Source organism: Xenopus tropicalis, chromosome 5 (assembly GCF_000004195.4).
Source record: "Xenopus tropicalis strain Nigerian chromosome 5, UCB_Xtro_10.0, whole genome shotgun sequence".
Lineage (NCBI taxonomy): Eukaryota > Metazoa > Chordata > Amphibia > Anura > Pipidae > Xenopus > Xenopus tropicalis.
In genome coordinates this window covers 50,487,252-50,500,088 of record NC_030681.2, presented here as the reverse complement: position 1 = coordinate 50,500,088, position 12,837 = coordinate 50,487,252, and the positions used below count along the sequence as shown (strand labels likewise).

The following is a 12,837-nucleotide window of genomic DNA, read 5'->3' as shown; positions in this document are numbered from 1 at the left end:
TGTAATACACACAATTGATGTAGAGGTACCATAAATAGATGTATTTTTTTGCAAGTTTAATGATACTAGGTATAGGTCCCTCTCTATCATCTATCCATTCATCAATCATCTGCCATTCCATATATGTATTTGCCATCCGTTAAACTCTTTCTAGCTCATTTTCTTTCTTTATCACTTAATCCGCCTGTTTTCATATATGTAAATAGTATCTGCATTTATCATCCATCCATTCCTGTATCACCCTTGCATCCCACCGATCTGTGACTCATCATGAGAAATATGTGCCAGTGCAAGGAATCCCTAAACAGGTCGAATCATTGGTTACTGTAGACTGTTAACACTTTCTCGGCCAAGTGAAAAAAATTATTTGGAGGAGAAGGGGTTAACCTGGTATATAGACATGCAGTTGGGAAGTGAAAAAACGCCATTTGGTTGGGAGCAGATGGCTGGCTAGGGGGCTGATCGCGTCTAAAGGCGTGTCATCCCCTTCAGCTCCAATCCCCAAAGGGGCTCCCCTTGTCTTCACAATCAATGAAAATTAAAGTGCAAAGAATGGATGAATAGCCGGGGACCGAGTCTCTCCTTTGTTCGCTGCAGCTACTGGTGGGCAGGAGTTAAACTACAACAGCCTCCTATAGAAACCCTAAAGTTAAACAGTCTTCCAGTTAGCCCCAATCTCTGAAAGGAAGAGAAAATAAAAAGTAAGGGGCAGAAGGAGGGGGCAAGTGATAGAGGATAGGAGTGGAAGGAGGGGAGAGAGGAGAGAGAGAGAGAAAAAAGAGCTTTCTGCTTGATTTCCCTAATACAGAATCGCGTGGCATAAATTAAGTTGCCCATGAATAAGTGCAGTGGGAAGGACTCTGATGGATTTGATGGTGCCATTCACATACGCTTTGCAGGAGTAATCGAGAAATCTGTGTCACGTCAGTTTAACAAATGCCGTATACTGAGTGGGGTTGTTACAGATTTGGGGCAAGTAACCCCCTCCAACGTCGCTTTCTTAAACAAGTAGAAGTCCCCGCACGTGGAAATCTTCTGATCTATGTTACATTTTGCGCAGAGCACTGCATTGCTTGGCTTCCAGCAACGTCTCCCCGCTTCAGTTCTAATCAACAGATGATGAAACATTATTTTAGATATTCTGATTTTACTTAGACAAACGGAATGAATTAACCGAATAGGGAGGGACCCCTCTCATAAACAGTGTTGCTTGTCCATAGGGATGCTGGGCACTGATTATAAGTCGGCTTTAGTGGGGCCAGGCTTTTCTTGCTAGTTTAGCATTTGTTCAGGATCCTGGTCCTCAAAACAATGTTTAACAGTCGCCCTGTTATAGTTCACACTAGGACGGCACACGAGTTGTTAGCCAAAATCCTTACCCTAATTGGCCTTCAGTCTGGGTTCCAGTAAATATCTAGGGCAGCAAATAAGCACTCACCCCAAATCTGACCCTCAGTGTCATTCACTGTGTGCGTGTGCGTATGGGGGGGGGGGGTTCTGAGTTTTAGTTCAATAGCAACTTTCTAGAAAGCCACAGGTTGCCAAGCTGTTGCAGAACTACAGCTCTTAGTATTCCTGCGTAATTCTTAAAAAAAAAACAAAAAAAAACTCCCATCTCACTAGTTCATCTTCTGCTGGAAGTTTGGTGAAGCAATATTTATACCAAAATGCACGTATGTTGTTTGTAAATGTTGCAAAATGTATCTGTATGCTAACGCATTGTTGCTTAAAGCTCAGCTCTGCAGCAGTTTGGGGCACTTACCGTGTACTGCTTACTACAGTTTCATGTGCTGTGGGGCATGTTGGTAGCAGGCACAATTTAATGTCATAAGGTCGTGTTTATTTTCTCTTCTGTCATTTATGATTGCAATAGTCAGACCACATAGCACCTACACTTGTACCCTGGGTGATGTCACATAGCAACCCAGTGGGCTGGTTTTAGTACTGTTAGTTGCTTAATAAAACTCACAATTACCAACATGTTTGTCCCTCCTTTCCTTTCCCATCCTAGTATTTTAGTAGTTTGGCTGCTGCAACGGGTGGTTTAAAATCAATCATAATAGCCCTGATGCAAGACAGTTTTTCCATCTATGGTGGGTGCCACAACACAAACTATCACAAATTTCTGAACAGCTTGCCAATATATTGTTCGGATTCTATCTCTCCAGTGGCTTTTTGCAGGCTCATTAGTATGCAAGTAATCTGAACCAATCAAAGTCGAATTGTGTCATGCAAATGCACGTTACGACCTTATAAAGTGTTCATCTGAAACCTTTTAGCATAATATAGCTACAGTGGAGCAATTGCACTCCCCTCCCAACTCTGGGCTGAAAGGGCTTATTGCAATTAAAATGACACTATCTGTGCACACGCAGTCATACACCTGGCATCCTAATGTGACTCTTAACAACAACATTTAGATTCTTGGCTAGAGGCTGTAGGGATCAACAGCCCTTCATTAAAAAAGTGCCAGTGAGGACACCGCATATTGCAAAACAATGCGCACCTTTCACTGCAAGTGGGGTAATTCGTTTCTAACTGTACTATTAGAACTGCCAAGACAAAGGTGCCCCTCTGTGACAAATATTTAATGCCTAAAGAGGTGCCGGTCGTTACAGAGAGAATCTAAGTCTGTACTGCCTATGTAGTGGCTGCCCGGGAGGGAGCTGCTAAAGTATGTGAACGCATTGTTGCAGAAACGCCACCGTGCGCCAAGGGGAGCTCTTTGCCTGTGTGTATTGTGCAGGAGCAGGTGCTGGGCGCATTACCATACAGCTGAGAGCACAAAGGCCCCACTCATTCATCCCTCGCACAATAACAAACTGCCTTAATGACAGCCACGCGAGCGCCACACACCCAACTCACTTCTCTGCTGGGGAGAGGGACGGGCTCGGGCAGGGGCCGGGAGTAGCCATGGGGGGGATTAAGGAAGGGATGAGTTAGGGAAGTGGGGGGAGTGATGGAATAGAAATGATTAGGGCCGTGCACACAAGGAAACTTAATAGATCAGGGTGGAGGTGCAGTAAGTGGCCCCAGTGGGTCAGGTTTATCGGTCGTGTGGCAAAGCAACTGAAGCTTATTGATTAATATGGTGATAAACATGTGCTTCGAAATTAGGTTTTGTCGCAAAAAAATTGAAAAAAAATCGATTGCGCACATTTGTCCCCTATTACATTCACCTCGCGTTAATAACCGCTTGGGACTCCTATGTTCGCCTCCAGTTGTCTCTGAGCACAAAAGGTGGGCAGCACGCACTCTACGCTATTCAAGATTCTTTTGCAAGTGAAATAAACGTGCGGCACTGGCGTCATTCGATTGCAAGCTCTTGGGTCTAGGCGAATGCTAGAGTGAAAAATAATAAGGAAATAAAGGTGGAAAAAGGTTTTAGCTGTCAGTGGCATTCGGAGATCTGAAGTCGCTAGGCTGAAGATTTCCATGCACTTTGTGTACAGATTTGCACCTGCAGCTGGCTAAATGTTCACTGTTACCCCCGCAGTGCCATGTTAAAGCCGAGCGGGGATCCCACCCCTTTCTGAACACAGGGCACCTTGGTAGCAACAGAACGGGCTATTATTTAATGTGAGCTCAGGGCTGAGTTTATTGGCTCATTTAACATCAAATAAAATATCTGCACCCTCCTATACATTTCCTCTTTTAGGGTGAGAGGTGGGGTGTAGTGCGGGGGTAGCCGGGAGGTTCTGCCCCACTGGGGAGGAATTTAAAGGGGTGTTGCCACCATAAAGATACCTCAGGGTTATGTTAGACATTTTCAGGAATGTAAATGTTTTTCTCTTTCTATGTGTGTTATGTACAGACCGTGGGGAAGGGAGGGGGTTGGAGGAGGGAGGGTTGCACATTTTACAGCTCACTGACCATTTGGCGATCCATTGAGAGGAGGGTTTTTGGTTAAAAAAAGTGGCTCCTTTGTGACATCGCTGTCCAGATTGGGGGTCTGCTCATTTGCATGTCATTAGCCATGCAGGCGGCAGGCTAGATATAAAGACGCAGGCGGCTAGCGACAGGCAGAGACTCCCTGATCCACACACGGACAGACAGGGCTGAAAGAGACTGAGATAGGGACGCGTGTACCCTCATTTCCCATCCCAGCACCGACACACACTGGATTCCTTATAAAGTGACACCTCTGGGAGACAGAGCGCTACATACTCGCCATCTGCTGCTTTTTTCTCTTCTGATTTCCTTTCCTTTGGGTTCACGAGCAGAGAGAGAATTAGAGACATAGCTGGAATTATTGCTTGGACTCGGGATTGACAGAATAAACCATATCGCCAAGTATTTGGATTTTTGTATTCCTAATGGACCTGGTAATGAATTGACACCAACTGGATTGAGAGAAGCTAAAGTTGCACAGTCGAATTGCGCGCAGCCTTTACCTGGGGCCAATCCTAACCTTTCATAGGTTTTTTTTTACTGCAATTCAGAAAGTCTGTCACTCTATGAAAGGGCGGATCTAAAGAGAAGCTTGAAGAAAGAAAGCAGATCCCTGACTACTGCAGTGTAGTTTGGGACAAGCCGCTTTGCGCCTTGTGCCTTGTAGCGCTATCGCACCGGCAAGTGCTGCGAGGCATATCAGCCAACATGGGACAGCAATGCATGCTGACTCTCCTCGTCCTCTTCGCCGTACTCTGTCAGGTAGGAACCGGCTTTGTTTTACTCAGATATCTGTCTGAATTGTGGCTTTACCTTTTACTATCAGCTACTGATTTTAAGCTAGAAAACAACATGGTATACATAGATCTCTAACATGCGGATAGTCTGCCTGCTATTGATGAGCTCGCTATCCTATCTCTCCAGACAACCTGAAGCTGTAAATGGGTTACTGGCAATTGCTGTTAATTTATCTTTGAAGTTAGCTAAAAGACCCTGCCATACAGGTTTGAAAATGTCTGGTGATAACCCAAGTGATATAATGAGTGATAATTTGGCCCGCGGTACCTGGCGGCATGTTATTGACCTGTCACTTCAGCTGTATTTGAATTTCTAATTTTTCAGTGCGTTTTTGTTGCATGTTGGTGGGTGCGACTGCACATCTCACGAAGAGTGTGTGTTAAATGTGTGTTGTTTGTTTGCCCCGCAGATATCCTGCTCCGGACTTTTCGAACTCAGGCTGCAGGAGTTTTTAAATAAGAAGGGGCTGCTCGGAAATATGAACTGCTGCAGACCTGGATCGCTTGGCACTTTGCAGCGGTGCGATTGCAAGACCTTCTTCAGAATCTGCCTTAAACACTATCAAAGCAACGTGTCTCCGGAGCCTCCATGTACATACGGCAGCGCGGTTACCCCTGTATTGGGCACCAACTCCTTCGTTGTACCGGAGAGCAGCAGTTCGGACCCCACTTTCAGCAATCCTATTCGATTCCCTTTTGGATTCACATGGCCTGTGAGTAATGTATTTCACGGCTTGGCTTTGGGGATAGGGAACTGCAGCCTGAATCGGCGCTCAGCTCCAGACTATGGGAATCTCAGGGTTATGGTGTACTATTGCAGATTTGTGATCAGTGGCAGGCTATGGGTCGGTGTGCCTTGCAGCTTTTGGCTCAGGGTAAGGCAATGGGAAATCCTAGAGCTATGGTGTGCCATGCGGCTTTGTGATTACGTGACAAAGATCAGGATTGCTGACACTGGGTATATGATTTCTGTTCTTATAGCATAGTACTACATCATTTGGCACAGCATGGGGTAGCATACCTACTGGGGATTTCTAAGCAGCCTCTGCCTTTTGCGTTGGCTACTCAAGTGATAAGTAGCACTAATGTCAGGAGCGATAGCGAGGGGGTGTAAGGGTGGTGCCAGACCATGCAGAGCACCCAGATACCAGAGCCTGATAGTGAAATCATCTACTGGGCGGGTAACGATTGGGAGGCGAATAGAAAACAACTAAATTATTGGTGCCGCTTAGAAAAGGTTCCGGTTGCCCGAGGGCTTGTATATTTTTTTCAAGGGTGGCATCTGTCTGTTTAACCCACAGGGATGTTTAGCAGCCGGGTGTCCAGTGAAAGGCTGAGATTTGTATGTGAATGGGAGGCGGGAGGGCTGTCTGGGGGAAAGTGTTATTTGGCATTGCCCAGCCTTTCCTTTTTCTAAAAGGGACAAGTGTTATGGTGTGGGAAACGCCACTAGGCCGGCTCCCCTCCTCTTGTCTTCTGAAGCTGGTTGTATAATTGTCAGCCCAGCGTGAAATTCCCAAAGGGCTCCATTTTACAGCTATCCCCGATGTGTGAAACTGGGGAAATTAAGCGTGAAGATGAATGACAACAGCCCTGCCAGGCCACTATTTTGTACTTTAAGAGCTGGATAGAATAAAATTGTCCTTCTTCACCCAGAGGTGCTAAAATGGTTAATTATCCTCACTTTGCAATGCAGCATGGGACACTCCAGCTTCAAAGTTAGGTTCTTAAGTTCAGCCAGTGAGCTCCCATGCTCTGAGCTACCACTGGGGAATCAAAAGGACTGACTAATAAAATACAAAGAGCAGAATAAAAATACACTTACCAGGAAGTAACCAGTACAAAGATCCACCCATTTCCTTAGAAGAAGTATAAACATGTAGTTGGTCAGGGTTGCTCTCAGCGTCACCTGGGGGTGACACCACAGCTACAGAATCATTTCCTCCATATCTTTGAATGCATTTTGACTCAAACCTTATTTTTGTGTTTTATATAGGGTACCTTTTCCCTTATCATTGAAGCAATACATGCGGATTCTGCTGATGATTTAAACACAGGTAAGATACACAGTGATTCTACAAATTTCTTCTCAAAACCTCTCCATACTCAATAACCCTGAAAAGCTTATTTTATTCTAAATACATACATTAGGCCAGGTAGCATGTGTGCAGAAATTGTACTGAACTTTCTCTGTTTCCTTTCTCAGAGAACCCAGAACGTCTCATTAGTCGCCTTGCCACCCAACGTCACCTTACCGTTGGAGAGCAGTGGTCCCAAGATTTGCACAGCAGTGACCGGACAGAACTGAAATATTCCTACCGCTTTGTATGTGATGAACACTACTACGGGGAAGGCTGCTCTGACTACTGCCGTCCCAGAGATGATGCTTTTGGTCATTTTTCCTGCGGTGAAAAAGGAGAGAAATTGTGCAACCCTGGATGGAAGGGCCTGTACTGCACAGAACGTAAGTCCTGAGGGGGCAAGCAAGGGCAAAAGAATGGTAGCCACTGAGAGATTAGCACTTGCTAGTCAGTCACTAATATATCAGTGGTGCAATAGCTAAAATGCAGAAATAATCAGAATTTGACAGGTCTGGCTATAACTACATGTTCTTATCACTAACTACTAAAGTATCAGTTGGGTTGTTGCAAGTTTTATCTTAATTATTCCTTTTCAGTTGCTGGGTTTATTTCAATTATCCTGCTATATAAAGAGTTTTCCCCCCATAGCTTATCTCATTAATCATGTTGACCAGCTTCTTTTCATTCTGGGGATAGAGGAGGGGGGTGATGCACTCTATTTTTCTGCATCCAGTGTCACATTGCTGTGTAAAATGTGCCCTGATTGCCTAACAAGTTTGTTTTAAGCAAGAGGAGCAGGAAGGACCTCCCTTCCCCCTTCTCCCTTTTGTGAGCCGGGTGCCCCTCTTTCTTCTGAGAACTTTAGACCATTTATTTGAATGATAATAATAATCAAAAGTTTGCAAAGAAATAACACGTGTGCCATAGATTAGATCTCTCCTGTGATTGGTTGGGAGGGCAGCACCCCTGGCAGTGATTGGTTGAAAGGAGTGGGGTATTGTTGCAGAAGGGCAGCTGCTGGGAGAGAATAGACAATAGAGCAGCTGTCCGGTACTGGCACCCTGCACACCAGCTGTCCACTCTTATCTGCACACACTGGCTGGGATATTAAGGGGAGGAACCAAGTGTGTATAGAATTAGGGGGGAAAAAAGACTTCTGACCCTTACTGAGAAGAAAAATAGTGTGTGTAACGGGGGAGGGGTGATGTGATTTCTGAGCTCCCTTTTGTCTGTGTGTAAATGTATTAAGGAGTCTGCTTGTTTGCAAGTGACCAGCAAAGCACCCAGTTACCAAGTGAGATCAATAACACAGCAGCCTGCAGAGATTATCCCAGTTGTTATTAACAGACCGTACAACCACATCACTGATTTACTTAGATGTGTTTATGCAATCAAGTTTGTGCCTTTCTGCCATGCTTATCCTTTTCTTTTCTATTGCAGCAATTTGTTTGCCTGGATGTGATGAACATCATGGATATTGTGACAAGCCTGGGGAATGCAAGTAAGTTAGATTTTATTTTGATTCTTACATAATGTTGTACTGTGCACCAAATGCTTTTGGTTAGGGCACATTTACTGCTGCCCCTGCTGGTATTTAACTAAACTCCTTTTGCTTTTTTCTTCACAGATGCAGAGTTGGTTGGCAAGGCCGATACTGTGATGAATGCATTCGTTACCCAGGGTGCCTGCATGGCACCTGCCAGCAACCATGGCAATGCAACTGCCAAGAAGGCTGGGGAGGACTTTTCTGTAACCAAGGTAAGCTTATGGGCAAACTAAGAAATATACAGTGGGCATTATAAACTCAACAGTGAAATGTGAATATCTGAATAACTTATTCTACTTTTCCTCATCCAGATCTTAACTACTGCACCCACCACAAGCCATGCAAAAATGGAGCCACATGCACCAACACTGGCCAAGGAAGCTACACTTGCTCCTGCCGTCCTGGGTACACTGGCTCCAACTGTGAAATCGAAATCAATGAATGTGATGCAAACCCTTGCAAGAATGGAGGCAGCTGCACTGTAAGTTGCTTATCCTCATTTCAAGCTATTCCACCACAATTACCAGATGTTAGGAGTTTGGAGTTAAATCTAAAATGTTCCATTGAGGTTTATGGAGGTTATATAGTAATAGGGTCAATGTTATCCCTGTTTAGTATCCCAGTTCAACAAATCAGCAGTTAGCTGGACTGGCCACAGTTACTGCTACTGCACTTTACATTGAGCTTTTTAGAGCTATCTGTATAATGTAAAATGAGTTAGTATACAAGTAACTCTAGGATGGAATTGATCATTCTTTCTGTAGTGTCAGTTAACACTGGAGCCTTCTGTAGCATTATTTTCCCTTTGAGCAGTACTGCTGAATGTAGTAATTATGCATAACCAGGGTTAATCAGTATGAGCTGAAACTCAGATCTGCTGCCTGTGGCTTGTATTACAAGTTCTATTTCTTTTGTTTTGACAGGACCTGGAAAACAGCTATTCATGTTCCTGCCCACCAGGCTTCTATGGCAAAAACTGTGAACTCAGTGCTATGACCTGCGCCGATGGCCCATGCTTTAATGGAGGCCGGTGCTCTGACAACCCAGATGGCGGATATATCTGTTTCTGCCCAGTGGGTTACTCGGGATTTAACTGTGAGAAGAAAATTGATTACTGCAGCTCGAATCCTTGTGCCAACGGTAAGATTTCAGGTTACAATATAGCTCCTTCTGTGGGATAAACATAAATTTTATATTCTTGTAAACAGTCACAAAACATATCAAGTACCAGCTGCTATAAACAGGATAAAACTAAGACAAAACCACCTTGGAAAGCTGTTTGTCCTTGTTTATATATGCAGAAAAACTAAAATGAACAAGTGAAGTACCATGTTACACAAGGACTCTGTAATGTTTAAGGGGAAATACCATATAATAGAAAAACAGGGTGTTAGAAAATGATCACCCCCTGGTTATGCATTTGCACTGTGCTTAGCCAAGTTTCTTTAACCTTTGGCTCTCCAGCTGTTGTTGTACTGCAGTTCTCAAAATGAGTATTTATTGCAAACAACAGCTGAAGAAATATTAGGTGAAGATCACTGTGTAAAGAATATATTGGTTTTGCCAAAATTAGAAACAAGGCTATTTATATAGAAAGTGCTTTTGCTGACAATTTACTGCTTGGCTGTGTTTCAGGAGCTCACTGTGAAGATCTTGGAAATTCCTATATATGTCAGTGCCAGGAAGGCTTTTCTGGAAGGAACTGCGATGACAACCTAGATGACTGTGCATCCTTTCCTTGCCAGAATGGCGGTACATGCCAGGATGGGATTAATGACTATACTTGTACCTGTCCTCCTGGCTACATTGGGAAGAACTGCAGTATGCCTATTACCAAGTGTGAACATAATCCATGCCACAATGGTGCAACGTGCCACGAGAGAAATAATCGATATGTGTGTCAGTGTGCACGAGGTTATGGTGGTAACAACTGCCAGTTTTTGCTTCCTGAAGAGAAAACTGTTGTTGTCGACTTCACTGAAAAATACACAGAAGGGCAAAGTGGACAGTTCCCATGGATTGCCGTATGTGCTGGGATTGTCTTGGTGCTGATGTTGCTGCTGGGCTGTGCTGCTGTGGTTGTCTGTGTAAGGGTTAGAGTGCAGAAGAGACGCCATCAGCCTGAGGCCTGCCGTGGTGAGACCAAGACTATGAATAACCTGGCCAACTGTCAAAGAGACAAGGATATTTCTGTAAGCATCATAGGCACCACTCAAATCAAAAACACCAACAAGAAAGTGGACTTTCTCAGTGAAAGCAACAATGAAAAAAATGGCTACAAGCCCAGGTACCCTTCTGTGGATTACAATTTAGTTCACGAACTGAAGAATGAGGACTCACCTAAAGAAGAGCGTAGCAAATGCGAAGCAAAGTGCAGCTCAAACGACTCTGATTCAGAAGATGTAAACTCAGTACACTCAAAGAGGTAAGCCTTCTGACCTTTCATTTTTATCAGAGGTGCAGTGTTCTTAGCTTTATATCCCTGTGTTGTGTTTGAATAAATGGCCTAATGTGTTCTCTGTCTCTTTCCCACAGAGATTCCTCAGAAAGAAGACGACCAGACTCTGCCTACTCCACGTCAAAGGACACAAAATATCAATCGGTATATGTTATATCAGATGAGAAAGATGAATGCATCATTGCAACAGAGGTCAGTATCCTCTCCCATGGCCATAATTATTGATATTTGTCAGTAGCTTTTTAATATATTGCTGTTCCGGACCTGGCAAAAAGTAAAACCTCTTTCTGTGGTTTTGTCAAGATTGTCATTTATATTGTCATTTATTTAAAATCTAAATCATGGTAAATATTGCAGTGAATCCCTATAAAAATGTATATCACAAGAGCAATGATACAGCAGAAGTGTGTATACTACACTCATATATGATAAACTCCAGTTTGTTGGCCTGCAATATACACTAAGTCATTAGAATCTTGTTATCAGTGGTAATTCCATGATAAGAGACAGCTAGTAATTGATCTAATAGGATTGCCACTGCTGCAACTGAATTTTCACAAATACATAACTCTGCTTTTGCAAAGATAGGAAGTAGTATGGGTTGTGCCATCTAAATACTGATCAACTAAATGTATCCCTACAGAATAATATATCACAGGAATTTTAGAAATGAGAAAAACAGTTGTGTGTTTCATAGCATAGCAAAATGCATTTCATATAAATGTTTTGTTAAATGGAACAACTGCCTGGTAAACCATTTGCCAAGGATAAGAACATTTAGGAAGAATTTCCTTTAGTAGTGTATCCCGGTAATGCACGTGCATGCAAACAGGTGCCAGCACATCTGGCTAACAGTATGTTTCTGTTTCCTTCACAGGTGTAATACGGACGCTGTACAGCACAAGGTTCTTGTCAGATATTCAAAGCTGACGCCCATCTGAATGCTGCTGGTGAAAGAGTCAGGGGATATCCCTTTGTTGACTGCTGCTGAGACACTAAATTCAGGCTGAGCTGGTTCTCTACTGAAATTAGGGGAAATAAAAAGACTGCAAAACAATATGGACACCCCAAGCTAGTCTCCGTGTCCAGACATAAACTGTTGCACTGCCGTTTCCGTACTTCTCCATTGCACTATGGACAGTTGCTTTTTTTAAATTATTATAATAAATATATATATAAATATATATATATTTAATGAATGGACTTCAACATATGTCAGAAGAAGGGTGACCTGACTGAGGTGTATATTTTGGATTCGTTTGAGCCATTCCGTTGCTAAACTACAGACAGTCACTGCCTTCAATGGCTTCTTTTTTATACTAAAAGGTGTTTTCTACTAGGTCAAAAAATGCGTAATATTTTTTGAACTTGTGAAACTATTTTTACGATATTTGTAAAGCTTAAGTATTTGTGATGTTCATTTTTATAATTTAAACCTTGGTAAATATGTACAAAGGCACTTCGGGTCTATGTGACTATATTTTTTTGTATATATATGTATTTATGGAATATTGTGCAAATGGTATTTGATTTTTTTTCTACTGTTTTTTTTTGTTAATGAAGGAAGTAATTTTTAAACTATTTTTCCAAAATAAATACTATAAATAATTTGGAGTTTACAAGAGTTTTTAGTGTTGGGAATGTGGAATATGAATACACCAGACAATGATGTAGAAGGTACTGCCAAGATGGTGCACTAGCAAATTATGTAATTTCAGCACTACTCGCCCTCTACCTACCTATAATGTTTTGTGGCAGAAAGGTGAGCAAAGTATCTCTTGCATAAACCCTACTTGCCTGTCTGTCCCTTTATATAATTTCACATAGCCAATGCAATGTGAAATATGTGTGGTAACATAATAAAGGCCAAAGTGGAACAGTATATAAGATCAAAGGCATGCAGTTGCTTCATTAGTCCTATTTAGTAAGTCATTTTTTCTAATTTGTCTGTGCAGAAATATATAGATAGAAACAATGTCCAATATAGGGAAGATAAATACAAAGTGCAAATAGTTCCTAATACCACTCACACAAGAGTTCTGTAATACTCATGGGTATTTTGTA

The 12,837-nt window shown here is 42.8% G+C and overlaps 1 protein-coding gene across 1 annotated transcript; it reads left to right on the top strand.

Moving 5' to 3' along the window:
- Window positions 1-4,078: 4,078 nt before the first annotated feature.
- Window positions 4,079-12,381, top strand: dll1 (delta-like 1). The gene is made up of 11 exons (NM_001100219.1): window positions 4,079-4,653; window positions 5,099-5,401; window positions 6,685-6,745; window positions 6,895-7,152; window positions 8,210-8,270; window positions 8,397-8,527; window positions 8,627-8,796; window positions 9,239-9,455; window positions 9,951-10,740; window positions 10,851-10,965; window positions 11,651-12,381. The coding sequence occupies exons 1-11, from the start codon at window positions 4,600-4,602 to the stop codon at window positions 11,654-11,656; spliced, it is 2,166 nt and encodes a 721-aa protein (NP_001093689.1). The 5' UTR covers window positions 4,079-4,599; the 3' UTR covers window positions 11,657-12,381.
- Window positions 12,382-12,837: the final 456 nt, after the last annotated feature.

Coding starts and splice junctions, on each gene's coding strand:
- dll1 (NM_001100219.1), top strand. CDS start 4,600: ATGGGACAGCAATGCATGCTGACTCTCCTCGTCCTCTTCGCCGTACTC. Junction 6,746..6,894: donor TGCTGATGATTTAAACACAG/GTAAGATACACA, acceptor TTCCTTTCTCAG/AGAACCCAGAACGTCTCATT. Junction 10,741..10,850: donor AACTCAGTACACTCAAAGAG/GTAAGCCTTCTG, acceptor TCTTTCCCACAG/AGATTCCTCAGAAAGAAGAC.